The sequence below is a fragment of the Procambarus clarkii genome, chromosome 69 (genome assembly GCF_040958095.1).
Source record: "Procambarus clarkii isolate CNS0578487 chromosome 69, FALCON_Pclarkii_2.0, whole genome shotgun sequence".
In the NCBI taxonomy this organism is placed as follows: Eukaryota; Metazoa; Arthropoda; class Malacostraca; order Decapoda; family Cambaridae; genus Procambarus; species Procambarus clarkii.
The window spans coordinates 14,147,290-14,170,214 of record NC_091218.1 but is presented as its reverse complement, the minus strand read 5'-3'; the positions used below and the strand labels follow the sequence as shown (position 1 = coordinate 14,170,214).

At 50.1% G+C, this 22,925-nt stretch overlaps 1 protein-coding gene across 3 annotated transcripts in view; it reads left to right on the top strand.

Annotated features, from left to right (window-relative positions):
- Window positions 1–22,925, top strand: part of LOC123753533 (trichohyalin) — a 460,426-nt gene that overhangs the window by 194,234 nt on the left and 243,267 nt on the right. For all 3 annotated transcript variants that reach the window (XM_069311058.1, XM_069311057.1, XM_069311059.1), the window contains 2 exons: window positions 15,127–15,230; window positions 18,833–18,998. In XM_069311058.1, the coding sequence (XP_069167159.1) occupies window positions 15,127–15,230; window positions 18,833–18,998 (270 nt within the window). The remainder of the gene's footprint in view (window positions 1–15,126; window positions 15,231–18,832; window positions 18,999–22,925) is intronic.

Below are 22,925 nucleotides of genomic sequence, written 5' to 3'. Positions count from 1 at the left end.
ACACACCGCCATAGTGACAGTATTGGGCAGCGCCACACATCCTGTGAGTGGACACACCGCCATAGTGACAGTATTGGGCAGCGTCACTCATCCTGTGAGTGGACACACCGCCATAGTGACAGTATTGGGCAGCGCCACTCATCCTGTGAGTGGACACACCGCCATAGTGACAGTATTGGGCAGCGCCACTCATCCTGTGAGTGAACACACCGCCATAGTGACAGTATTGGGCAGCGCCACTCATCCTGTGAGTGGACACACCGCCATAGTAACAGTATAGGGCAGCGCCACTCATCTTGTGAGTGGACACACCGCCATAGTGACAGTATTGGGCAGCGTCACTCATCCTGTGAGTGGACACACCGCCATAGTGACAGTATTGGGCAGCGCCACTCATCCTGTGAGTGGACACACCGCCATAGCAGCATGTACAACACTCCCCAATAGGAAGAAAACCCGCTGGGTTGTTCATCCTGTCACTTGTACCCAGACACAGCTGGGACTCACTTAATTCTCTCAAATGAACAGCTCCTCAAACAAGAAGATTAACATTCGTCAACCCTTAAAATTTTACGTTATCTTGTGGGTGTAAAATGGGGGAATGTTTTAACAGTATCAATATTTGACAGATAGTATCTTCCTAACTCAAACAATGTGGGGTTTATTATTCTACACATATCTAATGTCTCTCAGATGTCCACACTCATGTGTCAAGGCGGTGTCCGTCACTCTCACCACAGATTCTGTAACTCCGCTGCTCAACTATTGTTTCCATTTCGAATCTCCATGGATATTTGTATCCAAGACGGATTCTTGCTATTACCGATTCTCTCCCGCGTCCACCTCCTCTTCGGCCATAATGATGAATGACTTCGTCCATAAAGTCTTGGGTATGAAGTATTCAATATGGTCTCCTTCAGCGCCTTCAGCAGCCAGCACATCTGCTCGTTCATTCCCACATATTCCAACATGGGAGGGGAGCCCCCAACATGGGAGGGGAGCCCCAACATGGGAGGGGATCCCCAACATGGGAGGGGATCCACAGAAGCTTGACTCTTCCCTGGTTGGTTAGTACCCTCACAGCTCTCTTGATATCAGCGACTATCACAAGGTTTTCTGCCTGATTTTTACTTAGGCTTTGTAGCGCTGCCTTAGAATCAGTGCAGATCACTGCACCATTAGTGTTCCGTTCAAGGAATCTTAACGCCATAACAATGGCAGTTAGCTCTGCTGGTGTTGAAGAGGCATAGTTCTCAATACGGGCTTTTTCTTTACTCGAGTTTTGAAAGGCCTTATTCCTCATTACAGTGTATGTTGCTCCAACCCTGTCATTGGTAGGATTAGATGACCCGTCAGTGTAGATTTGATCTAGTCCATCTCGGCTTCTTTATAGATTTCCTCGAGATACTTGTGCCTCATTTCTTATGGTATCATGTTGGATTTTTTCGTTGTCATTTCATTGATGATAATCCTGCATGAGTCATCCTCCCAGGGAGGTAACCTCTCTACAGGCAGGAGCTCACGGGCTTGCTCAAGCAGGTGAAGCTCTTCGAGGTAGCAGACTGATCAGTGATGCCATTTTTTGCTTCTCCTGTTCCCCTCCTCCCCTTGTAAGTCGCCCAGAACTCAGGTTTTTCCTTGGCAACATCATTTTAGTAGGGATCTCTGGCTATCTTAGTTGCAAGCTTAGCATTCAGTTCATTAATTCTGCTTTTAACACTGGGAAGGGACAACTCCTCTCGTAGATTAGACGTTTTGGCAGTTCTTGGAACTCCAAGAATGATTGTCATGGCTTCATTTTGTATACTCACAAGCCTTCAACCCTTTTCATATCGCTTTGGGAGTAGGTGCACAGAACTGGTGCGGCATAGTCTATGACGGAGCGCATATAGGCTGTGTACATCATTTTAAGCACGGCAATAGAGGCTCCATGTCCATTCCAGGTCATAGCTTTCAGTGCCATGAGTCGACTTTTGCATGTTCCTATGGCAACCCGTTCTCGCAAATTCGTAAAGTCAATATTGACTTATTAACTACGTACATAGGTGATATACTAAACATAATAGATACCCTTAAAAAGATTCATAGAAAACACCGACCTTACCTAACCTTGTTAGTATCTTAAGATAAGCATCTTATTGCTTCGTAATTACAATTATTACTTAACCTATACCTATTATAGGTTAGGTAATAATTGTAATTACGAAGCAATAAGATGCTTATCTTAAGATACTAACAAGGTTAGGTAAGGTCGGTGTTTTCTATGAATATTTTTAAGGGTATCTATTATGTTAAGTATGTCACCTTTGCACATATTTAATAAGTCAATATTGACTTATTAAATTTGCGAGAACGGGTTGTCCTATGAGTTGATTGAGCTCCTCTTTCTTCCCCCTTGTTAGAGCCGACAGTGACGCCAAGGTACCGATAGTGGTCAACCCATTCAAGTGTTACACCATTAATTTGTAGTTCATTTTCTCCCCTCTTGTGGGGAGAGTTTGCTTTTGTCTTGTTTGTGGAGAGAGTGAAACCGAGCTCAATGCATTTCCTTCCAAGGAGTTCAGTGGACTGTTCAATTTTCCCAAGGTGGGAGCTTGTATTAGGACATCATCTGCATATCCCACTTGTTGTGTTCCTTCCGGAAAATCAATATTTGCAATGGCGTTCATAAGTACATTGAATAGTGTAGGGCTTAAGACTCCGCCTTGGGGGGTCCCGAGTTCCATACTCATTGTTCTGGAGACTGTTCCATTGAAGCAAACCTTGGCTTTCCTTCCTGTGAGGTAGTCTTCAACCCATTTCAAGAGTCTCCCCTTGACACCCATGCATGCAAGCTCGTCCTTTGATGTCAACAAAAACAGAGTAGCTAGCTGTGTCATTAGCTAAGTCTTCCAGTATTGATCTAACATAAGAGGTATTCAAGGTTCTGAAGGATTCCTTACACAATCTTCTGAAGGCAGTTCTTACCATAAGTTCGCCAGCCTTGTATACGCCGCTGATGGTATCCTTTTGATGTGAGCTTCAGGGGACAGGTCTGGTGTGATATCAACCCTCAGATATTTTATCATCCTGACTCCTATAGAATTTCCTTCCCCTGCTGGTGCCTTGTGTTTGGGCTCCTGCGCCCTACGCCTATCTTCATCACTTTGCACTTGCTCGAGTTAAACTTTAGTAGCCATTTGTTGGACCATACGTTGAGTCTGTCCAGGTCATCCTGTAGCCTCTTTCTGTCCTCCTCTGTCATTTAATCCTTCTCATAATTTTGGCGTCGTCAGCAAACATTGAGAGGAATGAGTTTATACCTTCTGGAAGATCATTCACGTATATCAGAAACAGGATAAGTCCGAGTACAGAACCCTGTGGGACTCCACTGGTGACTTCACGCCAGTCTGAGGTCTCAACCCTCATAGTAACACTCTGCTTCCTGTTGTTTAGGTACTCCCTTATCCACAGGAGCACCCAATCAGTTACTCCAGCCTGTTTCTCCAACTTATGCAACAGTCTCTTATGGGGGAACTGTGTCAAAAGCTTTCGGACAGTGCAATAAAATACAGTCTGCCCATCCATCTCTTTCTTGCTTGTTGCTTGGTCATAGACTTCTATTAAACATGTGAGATACGACTTGCCATCCCTGAACCCATGCTGGTGGTGTTACAAAGTCCCTTCTGTGTATTTACTGTTTGTGCAGAGTCAAGCTATTACCTGTGTACTCACCTAGTAGTGCTTACGGAGGTTGAGCTTTGGCTCTTTGGTCCTGCCTCCCAACCTTTAATCTACTGATGTACTGATTCCTGAGCTTCTCGAGCTCTATCCTATCTACATTTGAAACTGTGTATGGAATCAACCTCCACCACATCTTAGTGCATTCCATTTACTAACTACTGTGACACTGAAAAAGTTCTTTCACATGTCTCTGTGGCTCATTTGGGTACTCAGTCTCCACCTGTGTCACCTTGTGCATGTACCACCCGTATTAAATAGTCTGTCTTTATCCACCCCTATCAATTCCCCTGAGAATCTTGTATGTGGTGATCGTGTCCTCCCTAACTCTGTCTCCCAGTGACGTAAGGTTTAATTCCCGTAGTCTCTCCTCGTAGCTCATACCTCTCAGCTCGGGTACTAGTCTGGTGGCAAACCTTTGAACCTTCTCCAGTTTAGTCTTATGCTTGACTAGATATGGACTCCATGCTGGAGCCGCATACTCCAGGATATAACTTCATTTAGTACTTTAAAAGTAGATATTCTAGGGAAAAAGGTCAGGAGTCGTTGCATTAGACAACCGGCGGCTAGAAAAGCGGGGTCCAAGAGCTAGTACTCAACCTGCAGAGACAACTAGGTGAGTAGGAGGAGGTGAACACACACACACACACACACACACACACATACACACACAGGGGCCTCGTAGCCTGGTGGATAGCGCGCAGGACTCGTAATTCTGTGGCGCGGGTTCGATTCCCGCACGAGGCAGAAACAAATGGGCAAAGTTTCTTTCACCCTGAATGCCCCTGTTACCTAGCAGTAAATAGGTACCTGGGAGTTAGTCAGCTGTCACGGGCTGCTTCCTGGGGTGTGTGTGTGTGGTGTGGAAAAAAAAATAGTTAGTAAACAGTTGATTGACAGTTGAGAGGCGGGCCGAAAGAGCAAAAAGCTCAACCCTCGCAAAACACAACTAGTAAACACACACACACACACACACACGCACACACGCACACACGCACACACGCACACACGCACACACGCACACACACACACACACACACACACACACACACACACACACACACACACACACACACACACACACACACACACACACACACACACACACACCACACACACACACCACACACACACACACACACACACACACACACACACACACACACACACACACACACACACACACACACAGAGAGAGCTGTGGTGCGGGCGTACTGGCGTGCGTGTGTCAAACTATTACAGTCCCACCCGTTGAGCGGCGCGTCAGAACAGCTCTCATATACCCTGACACTTTAATTAACTTTGTTAAAACACGAGAGGAATGTTTATGTTATTTGGGGCCACGGAGCTCCCTCCGTCACCAGTGTTTTGGTGAGTTACTCATCGCCCGCCGCGCCTCCTTGCTTCACTCATCATGAAGTTTACCCATGGAGGAATGTATTAGTGTATGGCTTTACTCGGGGAGACATTTACTCATGAAGGACATTCGTTACAGCTGTCAAGTAGGTGAAAATTCTCTTGGGCTGTGAGGGGGACTCGAACCTGCGACCGAGGCATGGCTATTCGAATACTGCACCACTCTACCACTGCTGACGTGTGGATGTTCTCGCTGATATGTATCACTTTGATGTGATGTCTGTGTGTAGCTGTCAAGTGGGTTTGTGTTATACATTAATATATCTTTTTGGTACGTTTCTCATTTGACTTGTAATTGTAATGGTGGTTTTTTATGTTAATGTTACACAATTTGCAATCTTGTCATGTACAGTAACAATTTGTAATACAAATAAATAGTGGTAGTAGAAGCAAATACTCAAGATGTCAGAGGCTAACGATACATTTTTCTCTGAATGCTCTCTATTCTCTTCTCCGAGGCTATGGGTCCACACAATTGCACAAGAAGGGGGTACTACATCTGGTTGCGTTTGTAGAGTCCCTTGGCCTCGGGGAAGAGGATATGTAGCATCCGGGGAAGCCTTGTGGGTCTCCCATGTACTTATGCTCACATATTGTCTTCTACAAACCTTCTATATATTTGCAATTTATTTTATTTTATTTAAAACTTCATTACATAAAATGGGTTACAACATTGGTTACATGGAGGGTACTAAGGCTAATAAGGCTACGAGCGAGGGAGCCGGTCGACCGAGCGGACAGCACGCTGGTCTTGTGATCCTGTGGTCCTGGGTTCGATCCCAGGCGCCGGCGAGAAACAATGGGCAAAGTTTCTTTCACCCTATGCCCCTGTTACCTAGCAGTAAAATAGGTACCTGAGTGTTAGTCAGCTGTCACGGGCTGCTTCCTGGGGGTGGAGGCCTGGTCGAGGACCAGGCCGCGGGGACACTAAAAAGCCCCGAAATCATCTCAAGATAACCAAGGTACTTGTCACAGGTTGTCGAGTTCCTCCAGCTCCTCAGATGGCGGGCAGGAACCCTGAATGCAGTGTGCATTTCCCCTCTGTATCGCCATACTGAGGCGCTGGAAAAGGAAGCTGGCAGCTCTATGGTCTCTTGTTGTTTCAATGAGCCTAGAACCCAGTTCCTTCACAAAACTGGTAGCACTCTTACCCCAGGCACCGAGTGTTTCAGAAGCAATGGGGACAAAATTGTAGTGGTGATCCAGTTCTCTGTACTTAGGGGATTTGGCCGGTTCCCTGTGGGTGGCAGCGCCATCTGGTTGTGTAACACCTAGGTTAATGTAGGTGTTAGCCAGGGTTGATACGCACGTGTAGTCCCATACCAACTGCTTGCCATTCTAACGGGTTCACCATGATACCATCCGGGCGACCAATAAGAGCATCAGAGTTACGTGGCGTTAGGTAATGGGGCTCTCTCTCTCAGCTGGGCATCCAGCTGTGGTGAGGCTCCTTTTGATGATGTCGTTAACTTCACTATCCCTTGAGTGCCATCCCCTTGTGCTTTGGCAGAGTAGGCCATGGTGGCCGTACCTGTCGACCACCACCTCTCCACATATACACCTATATTTGATATGATTGGGGCAGCATGGCAGAGGGCCATAGCAATCGGAGGACATGCAGTGTCAGATATGTGCCAGTTGCCGACATTGGGGTTGCTAACAGGAAATCCCCTGCATGTTGGGCTGCTACTGCTGTGAGGCGAGCAATGTCGTGTTGTGTTGTTGCAGCACCCAGGCACTCTGCAGCAACTTGGTCTACAATGGGGCCATCCCAGCTGGATTGCTTGTGGGCTTTTGGGGATGGTGGTTGAGGTGATGGGCCTGCACGAGAGGCCCACTCGGTGGCATAGTGTACAAAGTTTGGGATCGTCTGCGTCTGCCAGCCGACGTAAGTACTCGGGTAGAATTTCCTTCACAAGGTCATCGGATGCCGAGGAGGAGGACAGGAAGGCTGGTATAGCGATTTGCGTTGCTGTTCGACCTCCGAGGCCCCCCAAGTCTTACGGGAAGAGAGGCTTGTTTCCACTGTAGGTCATCAAGAGAGATGTTGAGGGCTTTTTCTAACATCAACTTCAGTAACCGGTCATACTCACCTAGTTTTTGGCTACTGTAGGATGGTGAACACCTCAAAGTAGGTTAACCTGGGGAGGTACAGACATCTGGTGATGAGGTAGAGTGCATCATGAGCATCAATATCCTCAATCCTCCCATCCATCCTCTTAAGGTCGGCGATTTTCTTATCAAGGACCTCATCGATGGCTTTCAACCCCAGGGGGGCTCCAAGGAGTGTGCTGTCTTCAGGTTTAGTTATGTGGATATTTGGCAGAAGACCCTCTATTCTCTCTACGATGCCCTGGTTGGAACAGTAATTCGCACTTAGATGGGTTCAGGGTGAGGCCTAAAACTGCACCTTGGATTGTTGTAATGTCCTCCAGGAGGGAGTCTTGGGAACCAGCTAGGGTACCATCATCCAAGAACTGGGGCCAGATTCACGAAAGTACTTACGCAAGCACTTACGAACCTGTACATCTTTTCTCAATCTTTGGCGGCTTTGTTTCCAATTATTAAATAGTTAATGAGCTCGGAAGCACCAGGAGGCTGTTTATAACAATAACAACAGTTGATTGGCAAGTTTTCATGCTTGTAAACTGTTTAATAAATGTAACCAAAGCCGTCAAAGATTGAGGAAAGATGTACACATTCGTAAGTGCTTGAGTAACTGCTTTCGTGAATCTGGCCCCCAGACGTTAACCTCGCTGGACTTGACCTCTGTGACTTGTTTGATGACTAAGCAGAAAAGGAGAGGAGCAAGGGGGTCACCCTGTTGGACGCCTTCTCGCGAGTCAATTTCATATTCGCCAAAAAGTAGCTTTAGCTCCCTTCTGTAGCTTGAATGTACAAGAGGGAAGGGAAATGACTATGAACCGCACGGAGTACAGCGACCCTCCGTACCAATATGAAGGCATTTTTAACTCCAGCTTGATAAGGGCCTTTTTGTCTATGATGTTAGCAACGAAAGCTGTCGCTTTGCATCCTTGTATATTTAATATATATAATATATATATAATATAAACATGGCAGATTTCATTGCGATCAGTGAAATCCTCTCTATTTTCTTCACTTGAGAAGGGTGAAAAATTAGCTCCCAAAAAGTTCATTGTACAGTTGTAGTATGACCTGAGCTAAGAGCTTTGATGCTCCTGTAATCTTGTCAACATTGTGAGAGGCGGCAGAGGGGCGGGCGGTGACTGCCACTGGTCTTGAACAACTGCATGTGTGTGTGTAACTAAGACGGCCGAGGTGTCGCGAGCACCAGCAGGCCGTCTGCCATCTCCTTCCCTTGTTCTTACGTTGGCTGGGTCAGTGTATTCGTTTGCCTTGTTCGGGTTGAATGTAGACACAGTAGTCGCTTCTGTATATATTTATTGACCGAGACAACACGGTATATATCTGGCCAGCCGAGGTCCACCTTACTCTGGGTCTGAGAGAGAACTGAGGCTGCTGAGAGCCTGGCTTGATGCTCCTCTCTCTGGCATGACGTCAGAGGTCTACTTGCCTGTGATTGGTTACATTTCAACTGACAGAATTTGAGTATAACAAGTGTGCGCTCCATATACTTCCTTGGTCTTGAGGATGACACAATGGAGGAGGAGCAGGAGGAACTATCAGGAGGAAACACCAAGCCATTACGACTATATAGCACTTGGAAGGGGTCAGGATAAGGATTTGGGATGGGACGGGGGGAAGGAATGGTGTACAACCACTTAGACGGTCGAGGATTGAACTCCGACCTGCATGAATTAAGTGAGACCGTCGCTCTACCGTCCAGCCCATGTATGTGGTTGGGCCTGACAGCCCCCAAGTGCGCATGCCAAGGCACAGAGACATTCGTCACTGTCAAGATGTTTAGCGTGATGTCAAGAGAGTTCTCCACTAGCAAGTTGACAAACTTGTTGCTCCTCCTGTAGAAGCCTGTCAAGGCAGGCTGTCAAGGCAGGCTGTCAAGGCAGGCTGTCAAGGCAGGCTGTCAAGGCAGCCTGTCAACGCAACCTGTCAAGGCAGCCTGTCAACGCAACCTGTCAAGGCAGCCTGTCAAGGCAGCCTGTCAACGCAACCTGTCAATGCAGCCTGTCAACGCAGCCTGTCAACGCAGCCTGTCAAGGCAGCCTGTCAAGGCAGCCTGTCAAGGCAGCCTGTCAAGGCAGCCTTCTGGTTAGCGTGGCGAAGGTCACCTTTCCACCACTAATGTCTCCACGACACTTTCCTCAGTTTTGCGTCTCGCGGGAGAGAACTTGGAGCAGTTCAACACTCGGGAGAGAGTGTGTTGTGTTGGGTGTTCCAGCAACGGGTGTATGGGAGGGGCCTCGCTGCTGCTGCCGCTGCTGGAACACCCCAACACAACACTGGTTGTTCCACCTCGTGAACTACTCCATACTCAGACCCTGTGTCCCACCACACGCACCAGATTGATGAACTGAGTCCCGAGTCGTGAAGGACATTATTGATGGATCTGTGGTGCCACACAGTTGTGGAGTCTAACAGTGCCAGTGGTGTTTGGTCACTTACCAGTGGTGGTTAGGGGTCACTCACCAGTGGTAGGGTCGCCCACGCCGCCCCAGCTAGACCCAAGCTTTAACACATACAGATATGGCCTCTCTTTTATTTTTTAATTTACTTGAAAGTTGTAATGGTAGAGAGGAACAGAGGTCTACCTCCCTCCCACTCCTCTCCCATCCCCCTCCTATCCCACCACCTCCAGCTCCCACCCCTGCCACCCCTCCTATCCCATCCCATAACCCTCCCCCTCCCACTCCCTCGGGGGGGGGGGGGAGGGTGGGGGGAGGGGGGGTGCCATCAAGCTGTTGTACTCCAATTCTTCTTGTGTTTTTGTCCAGTCGTTCGAGGGGCCTGGCGTTATGTGCGTGTGTCTTTGGTTTGTGTTTGTTGGTGTGTAGTTGTGGTGAGGCGCTGCCTAGCAACACTGCTCTACGAAGCCTAGCAACACTGCTCTACGAGGCCTAGCAACACTGGTCTGCGAGGCCTAGCAACACTGCCCAAGGTCTCGGCCCAAGAGAGTGATGCTAGCAAATATATTTGAGTAATTCCTCGACTTGAAATGTCAACTCAAGTATTTAGTTTTCTCGTCAACCCTTCCGTCTGCTGCAACACTGTAAGTTATAACTCGAGGCTTGAGGGTGACGCTTCCGGGGCCGGCTACTGTCACAAGGTTCTCCTCAGCCTGGCAACCCCTGGCACCCTATGGCATCCCCTGGTAACCCCTGGCAACCCTTACTAACTCCTGGCAACCGATGGTAATCCTTGTCAAACCCTTCAACTCCTGGCAACCCCTGTCCACCCCTGGCAACCCCTGTCCACCCCTGGCACCCCCTGTCTACCCCTGGCACCCCCTGGCACACCCCGGTAGCCCCTGTCACAAGCCGCGTGTCAAGGGGGACGTATCCGAACGCACTTAAGAAATGTGAAGTGTTGGAGAGCGTTCAGTAATTCCCAGTGATGGTGGTGGTGGAGTCATATTACCCTGGGAGCCGGGCGGCCGCCGCCACTCTAAATGCATATTTTAACCTGGTCCTAATACTCACAAGGTTTATATGTATGTGTATATATATATATATATATATATATATATATATATATATATATATATATATATATATAATATATATATATATATATCTATATATATATATATATATATATAATATATATATATATATCTATATATATATTTTTGTAATCCACAAGTTAGTAGGAATTATTAGCTAGAGGATCATTACTACAACACTTAACGAATGATGATTGGAAGTACATGTTAAGTAGACAGACTATGGATCACATATCTAAGAAAGGTCAATGGATTAAGACCGAAGCTGTTTAGCCAAATTAATAATTCCGGGAAAGAGGAATTATTCGTCGTCAGGCTTCTAGGAACACGATTACCGCTCTAGGGATAAGGTTAATCGGATTATACCTTCCTTGAGAGGCGGGGTGAAATAGTTGAGGTAGATGGCTGACTGGAGTCAGTCGGATTGTGGGAGTTGAACTGGCAAGTCCTCTGGATCTCCGTTTGCGGCAGCAGCGAAGTGTAGCAGACAGCTATGCGAGAACCTGATGTGATCTTAGTGACCAAGTTAAGTCTGCAGTATGTGAGTATTGAATGAAAGACTAACCGGGTGTGGAGCGTTGTAGTAATCATTCCGTATTAGGGACTTAGGCGGAAGTTACGAGTGTGGGTGGTGATCGCGGAGGTCAAGTGGTCTATGGGTATTGGAAGTGTATTGACCTAATAGAGTATGTTAATTAATATAGTATTATTTGTCAGAGTCTATTCTTTGTAATTAAATGACAAAATCCGACGGCCTTTAAATACCTTCCGTATGTTCATTCATTGTGTTCCAGTACAAACCTAGTGGTACGCCTCAAGGGTCTGGTGTGTGTAGGAGTACACGGTGGTAGTAACGGTTGCTGAGGCAAGGTGTTATGTGTTGTGTAATCGCTGTGTTCGGAATGAACTGGGGTTCAGCGTCACGACAATATATCTATATATATATATATCTATATATATATCTATATATATATATCTATATATATATATCTATATATATATATATATATATATATATATATATATATATATATATATATATATATATATATATATATATATATATATATATATATATATATAATATTAATATATATTAATATATATTATTAAATATGACCGAAAAAGTAAGATTAATAATTCTAACACGAATTTTCTGTTTCTTATATTTCTTTTCACTGTTGATGGTAACTGAAAAATCAATTCTCCAAAATTCATTTTTATTTCTTGTCTGAAGCGACACTTGAACGCGTTTCGTAAAACTTATTACATTTTCAAAGACTTTAGTTTACACACACACAACTATAACAGAAGAGTTCAAACAGCTTCGATTTTATACCTACATTTGGGTGAGGTGATATGTTACAACAGTTTTGGATGAGGTGAAAACAAACTTTCAACACAAGACAGAACACGAAACAATGGGTATAATATTTTGTAAGTTAAAGGGAAGAATAGAAGTCCACTTGCATGAGTTTAGCTCTCCATGTATCTGCACCTCTGTGTGAGTCCCCATTCTCCCAGTCTATCTTTCCGTGGTTGAAATCGTCCATGATTAAGAGTCTTGAGCCATTCCTGCAGGCAACTGAAGCTGCTCTCTCTATTATGTTAATGGTTGCCATGTTGTTCCTATCAAACTCCTGTCTGGGTCTTCTGTCATTTAGTGGAGGGTTGTAAATGACTGTCACTATTATCTTAGGTCCACCCATTGTCATAGTTCCTGTTATGTAATCTCTGAATCCTTCACAGTCCGGAATTTCCATCTCATTAAAACTCCAGTCCTTCCTTATCAGCAGGGCCACTCCTCCACCTCCTCGCCCTTCCCTCTCTTTCCTTACTATATAGTAGTCCTTTGGAAACACAGCATCTGTTATGAAGACTGACAGGTTTGTTTCCGTGAGTCCTATTACATCTGGGGTTTCTTCTTGCGCTCTATCCTCCAGGTCACTTGCTTTATGAGTGCTTTGTGAGGTAGGTACTGTGGGAGTGTGAGGTAGGTACTGTGGGAGTGTGAGGTAGGTACTGTGGGAGTGTGAGGTAGGTACTGTGGGAGTGTGAGGTAGGCACTGTGGGAGTGTGAGGTAGGTACTGTGGGAGTGTGAGGTAGGTACTGTGGGAGTGTGAGGTAGGTACTGTGGGAGTGTGAGGTAGGTACTGTGGGAGTGTGAGGTAGGCACTGTGGGAGTGTGAGGTAGGCACTGTGGGAGTGTGAGGTAGGCACTGTGGGAGTGTGAGGTAGGCACTGTGGGAGTGTGAGGTAGGCACTGTGGGAGTGTGAGGTAGGCACTGTGGGAGTGTGAGGTAGGCACCGTGGGAGTGTGAGGTAGGCACCGTGGGAGTGTGAGGTAGGCACCGTGGGAGTGTGAGGTAGGCACTGTGGGAGTGTGAGGTAGGCACCGTGGGAATGTGAGGTAGGCACTGTGGGAGTGTGAGGTAGGCACCGTGGGAGTGTGAGGTAGGCACTGTGGGAGTGTGAGGTAGGCACCGTGGGAGTGTGAGGTAGACACCGTGGGAGTGTGAGGTAGGCACCGTGGGAGTGTGAGGTAGGTACTGTGGGAGTGTGAGGTAGGCACCGTGGGAGTGTGAGGTAGGTACTGTGGGAGTGTGAGGTAGGCACCGTGGGAGTGTGAGGTAGGTACTGTAGGAGTGTGAGGTAGGCACCGTGGGAGTGTGAGGTAGGCACCGTGGGAGTGTGAGGTAGGCACCGTGGGAGTGTGAGGTAGACACCGTGGGAGTGTGAGGTAGGCACCGTGGGAGTGTGAGGTAGGTACTGTGGGAGTGTGAGGTAGGTACTGTGGGAGTGTGAGGTAGACACCGTGGGAGTGTGAGGTAGGCACCGTGGGAGTGTGAGGTAGGCACCGTGGGAGTGTGAGGTAGGCACCGTGGGAGTGTGAGGTAGGCACCGTGGGAGTGTGAGGTAGGCACCGTGGGAGTGTGAGGTAGGCACCGTGGGAGTGTGAGGTAGGCACCGTGGGAGTGTGCGGTAGGCACCGTGGGAGTGTGCGGTAGGCACCGTGGGAGTGTGCGGTAGGCACCGTGGGAGTGTGCGGTAGGCACCGTGGGAGTGTGCGGTAGGCACCGTGGGAGTGTGCGGTAGGCACCGTGGGAGTGTGCGGTAGGCACCGTGGGAGTGTGCGGTAGGCACTGTGGGAGTGTGAGGTAGGCACCGTGGGAGTGTGAGGTAGGCACCGTGGGAGTGTGAGGTAGGCACCGTGGGAGTGTGAGGTAGGCACCGTGGGAGTGTGAGGTAGGCACCGTGGGAGTGTGAGGTAGGCACCGTGGGAGTGTGAGGTAGGCACCGTGGGAGTGTGAGGTAGGCACCGTGGGAGTGTGAGGTAGGCACCGTGGGAGTGTGAGGTAGGCACCGTGGGAGTACTATGGGCGCTGCTGGCTCTGTCATAGTAATGGAATACTCCCATTCTCTTACTGCTTAGTGGAGCGTGATCAATTAGGCTATTGTGCTTTTTCAGTTCTCGATGAAAAATAAAGTTTTTCCACTTCCTTGTTCAAAAAATATTGTTGAAACTGTTGAAAGCCGATTAAAAAATTATCATTGAAAGTGAAAAGCTGAAATCAGAGCAGAAGCGTTTGTCATTTTCAGGCTCGAAGCTTCGTGTTTTCGTTTACCAAAACCGTATTTCAGACGTGTAAAAATGTTTCAGACAATTACAACTGTCTGAAACATGTTTACAACTATGTTTCAGACGTGTAAAAATGTCTCAGACAATTACAACTGTCTGAAACATGTTTACAACTATGTTTCAGACGTGTAAAAATGTCTCAGACAATTACAACTGTCTGAAACATGTTTACAACTATGTTTCAGACGTGTAAAAATGTCTCAGACAATTACAACTGTCTGAAACATGTTTACAACTATGTTTCAGACGTGTAAAAATGTCTCAGACAATTACAACTGTCTGAAACATGTTTACAACTATGTTTCAGATGTGTAAATGATTCAATATTTAATTATATTAAGAACTATCATAACATGTTTAAATTTAAAAATATTTTTAAGAGAGGTGACAGTGTCTCGATGCACCAGTCAGGGACATACACAACAGGTTAATGGACCAGTTGTAATTGTACCTTTGTGGGGGACTTACTTTCAGGTCATTTTGTACTTTTGACAGACGTTTTGACTCTGCCTGTTTCGAGTGCCTGTCATGAGTGCTAGTTAGTGAGGCACTGGTGCCACACTAACTGGCACTGGTGCCACACTAACTGGCACTGGTGCCACACTAACTGGCACTGGTGCCACACTAACTGAAATACACCCTCAGTAGCCACCACACGAGTGAGGTGGGTTCTGAGGGTGTATTTCCTGTATGTGATGTATACTAAGGTGTATATCTTCCCCCCAGGGGCACCACGACTTCATCATGAGGGAGCGGGACGCCCAACTGACTATGGAGAGAGAGAAGCTGGAACTGGAGTGGCAGACCCGGATGGCTGAGCTGGAGAACAGGTGAGTACTGCCCCCCTGGGGGAGGCTGGTGTGTGGTGACTACCCTGGGGGAGGCTGGTCACAACCCTGGGGGAGGCTGGTGTGTGGTGACAACCCTGGGGGAGGCTGGTGTGTGGTGACAACCCTGGGGGAGGCTGGTGTGTGGTGACTACCCTGGGGGAGGCTGGTGTGTGGTGACAACCCTGGGGGAGGCTGATGTGTGGTGACAACCCTGGGGGAGGCTGGTGTGTGGTGACTACCCTGGGGGAGGCTGGTGTGTGGTGACAACCCTGGGGGAGGCTGATGTGTGGTGACAACCCTGGGGGAGGCTGGTGTGTGGTGACTACCCTGGGGGAGGCTGGTGTGTGGTGACAACCCTGGGGGAGGCTGGTGTGTGGTCACAACCCTGGGGGAGGTTGATGTGTGGTCACAACCCTGGGGGAGGTTGATGTGTGGTCACAACCCTGGGGGAGGCTGGTGTGTGGTGACAACCCTGGGGGAGGCTGATGTGTGGTGACAACCCTGGGGGAGGCTGGTGTGTGGTGACAACCCAGGGGGAGGCTGGTGTGGTGACAACCCTGGGGGAGGCTGATGTGTGGTGACAACCCTGGGGGAGGCTGGTGTGTGGTGACTACCCTGGGGGAGGCTGGTGTGTGGTGACAACCCTGGGGGAGGCTGGTGTGTGGTCACAACCCTGGGGGAGGTTGATGTGTGGTCACAACCCTGGGGGAGGCTGGTGTGTGGTGACAACCCTGGGGGAGGCTGATGTGTGGTGACAACCCTGGGGGAGGCTGGTGTGTGGTGACAACCCTGGGGGAGGCTGGTGTGTGGTGACAACCCTGGGGGAGGCTGGTCACAACCCTGGGGGAGGCTGGTCACAACCCTGGGGGAGGCTGGTCACAACCCTGGGGGAGGCTGGTCACAACCCTGGGGGAGGCTGGTGTGGGGTCACAACCCTGGGGGAGGCTGATGTGTGGTGACAACCCTGGGGGAGGCTGATGTGTGGTGACAACCCTGGGGGAGGCTGATGTGTGGTGACAACCCTGGGGAGGCTGGTGTGTGGTCACAACCCTGGGGGAGGCTGGTGTGTGGTCACAACCCTGGGGGAGGCTGGTGTGTGGTCACAACCCTGGGGGAGGCTGGTGTGTGGTCACAACCCTGGGGGAGGCTGATGTGTGGTGACAACCCTGGGGGAGGCTGGTGTGTGGTGACAACCCTGGGGGAGGCTGGTGTGTGGTGACAACCCTGGGGGAGGCTGGTGTGTGGTGACAACCCTGGGGGAGGCTGGTCACAACCCTGGGGGAGGCTGGTCACAACCTTGGGGGAGGCTGGTCACAACCCTGGGGGAGACTGGTGTGGGGTCACAACCCTGGGGGAGGCTGGTGTGTGGTGACAACCCTGGGGGAGGCTGGTGTGTGGTGACAACCCTGGGGGAGGCTGGTGTGTGGTGACAACCCTGGGGGAGGCTGGTGTGTGGTGACAACCCTGGGGGAGGCTGGTGTGTGGTCACAACCCTGGGGGAGGCTGGTGTGTGGTCACAACCCTGGGGGAGGCTGGTGTGTGGTGACTACCCTGGGGGAGGCTGGTGTGTGGTGACAACCCTGGGGGAGGCTGGTGTGTGGTCACAACCCTAGGGGAGGCTGGTGTGTGGTGACTACCCTGGGGGAGGCTGGTGTGTGGTGACAACCCTGGGGGAGGCTGGTGTGTGGTGACAACCCTGGGGGAGGCTGGTGTGTGGTGACAACCCTGGGGGAGGCTGGTGTGTGGTGACAACCCTGGGGGAGGCTGGTGTGTGGTGACAACCCTGGGGGAGGCTGGTGTGTGGTGACAACCCTGGGGGAGGCTGGTCACAACCCTGGGGGAGGCTGGTCACAACCCTGGGGGAGGCTGGTCACAACCCTGGGGGAGGCTGGTGTGTGGTGACAACCCTGGGGGAGGCTGGTCACAACCCTGGGGGAGGCTGGTGTGGGGTCACAACCCTGGGGGAGGCTGGTGTGTGGTGACACCCCTGGGGGAGGCTGGTGTGTGGTGACAACCCTGGGGGAGGCTGGTGTGTGGTGACAACCCTGGGGGAGGCTGGTGTGTGGTGACAACCCTGGGGGAGGCTGGTGTGTGGTGACAACCCTGGGGGAGGCTGGTGTGTGGTGACAACCCTGGGGGAGGCTGGTCACAACCCTGGGGGAGGCTGGTCACAACCCTGGGGGAGGCTGGTCACAACCCTGGGGGAGGCTGGTGTGTGGTGACAACCCTGGGGGAGGCTGGTGTGTGGTCACAACCCTGGGGGAGGCTGGTGTGTGGTCACAACCCTGGGGGAGGCTGGTCACAACCCTGGGGGAGGCTGGTGTGTGGTGACAACCCTGGGGGAGGCTGGTGTGTGGTGACAACCCTGGGGGAGGCTGGTGTGTGGTGACAACCCTGGGGGAGGCTGGTGTGTGGTCACAACCCTGGGGGAGGCTGGTGTGTGGTGACAACCCTGGGGGAGGCTGGTGTGTGGTGACAACCCTGGGGGAGGCTGGTGTGTGGTGACTACCCTGGGGGAGGCTGGTCACAACCCTGGGGGAGGCTGGTGTGTGGTGACTACCCTGGGGGAGGCTGGTCACAACCCTGGGGGAGGCTGGTGTGTGGTGACTACCCTGGGGGAGGCTGGTGTGTGGTCACAACCCTGGGGGAGGCTGGTGTGTGGTGACTACCCTGGGGGAGGCTGGTCACAACCCTGGGGGAGGCTGGTGTGTGGTGACTACCCTGGGGGAGGCTGGTCACAACCCTGGGGGAGGCTGGTGTGTGGTGACAACCCTGGGGGAGGCTGGTGTGTGGTGACAATCCTGGGGGAGGCTGGTGTGTGGTGACAACCCTGGGGGAGGCTGGTGTGTGGTGACAACCCTGGGGAAGGCTGGTGTGTGGTGACAACCCTGGGGGAGGCTGGTGTGTGGTGACAACCCTTGGGGAGGCTGGTGTGTGGTGACAACCCTGGGGGAGGCTGGTGTGTGGTGACAACCCTGGGGGAGGCTGGTGTGTGGTGACAACCCTTGGGGAGGCTGGTGTGTGGTGACAACCCTGGGGGAGGCTGGTGTGGTGACAACCCTGGGGGAGGCTGGTGTGTGGTGACAACCCTGGGGGAGGCTGGTGTGTGGTCACTACCCTGGGGGAGGCTGGTGTGTGGTGACAACCCTGGGGGAGGCAGGTGTGTGGTGACAACCCTGGGGGAGGCTGGTGTGTGGTGACAACCCTGGGGGAGGCTGGTGTGTGGTGACAACCCTGGGGGAGGCTGGTGTGTGGTGACAACCCTGGGGGAGGCTGGTGTGTGGTGACAACCCTGGGGGAGGCTGGTGTGTGGTGACAACCCTGGGGGAGGCAGGTGTGTGGTGACACCCCTGGGGGAGGCTGGTGTGTGGTCACAACCCTGGGGGAGGCTGGTGACACCCCTGGGGGAGGCTGGTGTTTTGGTGACAACCCTGGGGGAGGCTGGTGTACAAGGGCCAGGTGTTGACCTCTGACCTCTCCAACAGGTACAAGGGCCATTTGCTGACCTCTGACCTCTCCAACAGGTACAAGGGCCAGGTGCTGACCTCTGACCTCTCCAACAGGTACAAGGGCCAGGTGCTGACCTCTGACCTCTTCTACAGGTACAAGGGCCAGGTGCGGCGGGCGACGGACGAGCTGGAGGTGGTGACGGCCGAGTGTGAGATCCTCAGACGACGAGTGACAGACTCCGGCGACGGCGAGGTGGCCCTCAAGGACCAGATGGTGGCCCTCGAGCGTGACCACGACCGACAGAGGCGAGAGTGGGAGGTGAGTGAGAGAGGCCAGTGGCCACCATTGTGGGGGGTGAGTGAGAGAGGCCAGTGGCCACCATTGTGGGGGGTGAGTGAGAGAGGCCAGTGGCCACCATTGTGGGGGGTGAGTGAGAGAGGCCAGTGGCCACCATTGTGGGGAGTGAGTGAGAGAGGCCAGTGGCCACCATTGGGGGGAGTGAGTGAGAGAGGCCAGTGGCCACCATTGTGGGGGGTGAGTGAGAGAGGCCAGTGGCCACCATTGTGGGGAGTGAGTGAGAGAGGCCAGTGGCCACCATTGTGGGGAGTGAGTGAGAGAGGCCAGTGGCCACCATTGTGGGGAGTGAGAGAGAGAGGCCAGTGGCCACCATTGTGGGGGGTAAGTGAGAGGGGCCAGTGGCCACCATTCAGGCAGGGGCAGAAACCATTCAATTCCAATTCCTTGTTAAAATTATCAGGACACAATCTCACCATAAGTCTTCCGTCTCAGAAGCTCCACAATATCATTGTCTCAACGTGGTGATCAAGACTAATGGGGTCGTTCCCATTTCCAGCAATAATGTTGGTCAAGTTGGCCGTGATTGTGTCAGTGTTCACGCCCACACCCTCCTCCTCCTCCTCCTTGCTGGCCCTCACACAAACTTTCCTTGCTCTGGAACTGATTCAGAGGGTTCCCCAAATACCAAGATACGTTTAATTCCGTCATGCCTAACCACTTAGGGTGGAGGGTAGAGCGACGGTCTCGCTTCATGTAGGTCGGTGTTCAATCCGTGCCCAACCGTCAAAGTGGGTGGGTACCATTCCTATCCCCCATTCCATCTCAAATCCTTAATCACAAATCTCAACTAGGTCAGTACACACACACACACACACACACACACACACACACACACACACACACACACACACACACACACACACACACACACACACACACACACACAAAATGCAAAAATTGCATGATGATGCAAAAATTATGAGGAGGATTGAAACACAGGATGATAGTAGGAGGCTACAAGATGACCTAGACAGACTGAGTGAATGGTCCAACAAATGGCTGTTGAAGTTCAACCCGAGTAAATGCAAAGTAATGAAACTAGGCAGTGGAAACAGGAGGCCAGACAAAGGATACAGAATAGGAGATGAAGTACTTAATGAAACAGACAGAGAGAAAGATCTAGGAGTTGATATCACACCAAACCTGTCTCCTGAAGCCCACATAAAAAGAATAACGTCTGCGGCATATACGAGGCTGGCTAACATCAGAACAGCGTTCAGGAACCTGTGTAAGGAATCATTCAGAATCTTGTACACCACATATGTAAGACCAATCCTGGAGTATGCGGCCCCAGCATGGAGCCCGTACCTTGTCAAGCACAAGACGAAGCTGGAAAAAGTCCAAAGGTATGCTACTAGACTAGTCCCAGAACTAAGAGGCATGAGTTACGAGGAAAGGCTGCGGGAAATGCACCTAACGACACTGGAAGACAGAAGAGTAAGGGGAGACATGATCACAACCTACAAAATCCTCAGGGGAATCGACCGGGTAAACAAAGATGAACTATTCAACACTGGTGGGACGCGAACAAGGGGACACAGGTGGAAACTGAGTACCCACATGAGCCACAGAGACGTTAGAAGGAACTTTTTCAGTGTCAGAGTAGTTAACAGGTGGAATGCATTAGGCAGTGATGTGGTGGAGGCTGACTCCATACACAGTTTTAAATGTAGATATGACAGAGCCCAGTAGGCTCAGGAATCTGTACACCAGTTGATTGACAGTTGAGAGGCGGGACCAAAGAGCCAGAGCTCAACCCCCGCAAGCACAACTAGGTGAGTACAACTAGGTGAGTACACACGCACACACACACCCCCCCACCCACCTCAAAACACCCACCCACACACCCACCCCGTGCACAGGGTGAGGGAGGGTGGTCACGTTGCGCCGCGCTCGTTAATAAGGCTTTATATCTCGGGACATCAGAGGGATACACGGGGGAAATTCGGTGTTCAGTGATAATACAAAGTGCAACACACCACTTTGAAACTAGAAAACTTATGGATAGTGTCCGATAGTGTATATTAGACAAGATCAGGGGTACAACATCTGTGCCAGGACAAGCACGTGGGCCACTGATGGTCAGAGTGTACACAACTACATGTGATAAATTTTAAATTTTCTTAAATTTTGCCCGAGGGGCGAGTTTATTGAGCAGCGCCACTCATCTTGTGAGTGGACACACTGTCATAGTGACAGTATTGGGAAGCGCCACTCATCCTGTGAGTGGACACACCGCCATAGTGACAGTATTGGGCAGCGCCACTCATCCTGTGAGTGGACACACCGCCATAGTGACAGTATTGGGCAGCGCCACTCATCTTGTGAGTGGACACACCGCCATAGTGACAGTATTGGGCAGCGCCACTCATCCTGTGAGTGGACACACCGCCATAGCAGCATGTACAACACTCCCCAATAGGAAGAAACCCGCTGGGTTGTTCATCCTGTCACTTGTACCCAGACACAGCTGGGACTTGCTTAACTGTCTCAAGTGAACAGCTCCTCAAACAAGAAGATTAACATTTATCAACCCTTAAAAGCTTACGTTATCTTGCGGGTGCAAAATGGGGAAATCTTTTAAGAACAGTATCAATATTTGACAAATGGTGTTTTCCTAACTCAAACAATGTGGGGTTTATTATTCTACACATATTCCTAATGTGTCTCAGGTGTTCACATTCACGTAGATAGTGGTCAAGGTGGTGTCCATCACTCTCACCACAGATTCTGCAACTCCGCTGCTCAACTGTTGTTTCCATTCCATATCTCCATGGATATTTGTATCCAAGACGGATTCTCGCTATTACTGATTCTCTCCCTCGTCCTCCTCCTCTTCGGCCATAATGATTGGAATTGCCAGCTGCAACCATGTTGTACCATCGTATAGATTCACTGGTTTGTGCTTCTATCCTCCTTTCCTCAGTTACCTTGTCACGGTGATGTTGCCTGACAATACCTCTAATTTGTAGTAGTCTTGGGTATGAAGTATTCAATATGGTCTCCTTCAGCGCCTTCAGCAGCCAGCACATCTGTTCGTTCATTCCCACATATTCCAACATGGGAGGGGATCCACAGAAACTTGATGACTCTTCCCTGATTCGTAAGTACTCTCACAGCTCTCTTAATTTCAGCGACTATTGCAATATTTTCTGCCCGATTTTTACTTAGGCTTTGCAGTGCTGCTTTTGAATCGGTGCAAATCACTGCACCATTAGTGTTCCGTTCAAGAAACCTTAACGCCATAACAATGGCAGTTAGCTCTGCTTGCGTTGAAGAGGCATAGTTCTCAATACGCGCTTTTTCTTCATTTCTGCATTGGAAAGTATTATCCTTGAGTACCGTGTATGCTGCACCAGCCCTGCCATTGACAGGATTAGATGACCCGTCAGTATAGATTTAATCGAGTTCATCTCCGGCTTCTTTATAAATTTCCTCGAGATACTTGTGCCTCATTTCTTGTGGTATCATGTTGGATTTTTTCGTTGCCATTTCATTGATGATGATCTTGCATGAGTCATCCTCCCAGGGAGGTAACCTCTCTACAGGTAGGAGCTCATGGGCTTACTAAGGCAGGTGAAGCTCTTCGAGGTAGCAGACTGATCTGTGATGCCATTTTTTGCTTCTCCTGTTTCCCCCTGAAAGTAGCACAGAGCTCAGTTTTTTCTTAGCAATATCATTGTAATGGGGATCTCTGGCTATCCTAATTGCAAGCTTAGCATTCAGCTCCTGAATTCTGCTTTTAACACTGGGAAGGGACAACTCCTCTCGTAGATTAGACGTTTTGGCAGTTCTTGGAACTCAAGAATGATTGTCATGGCTTCATTTTGAATGCTTTCAAGCCTTTTTATATCGCTTTGGGAATAGGTGCACAGAACTGGTGCGGCA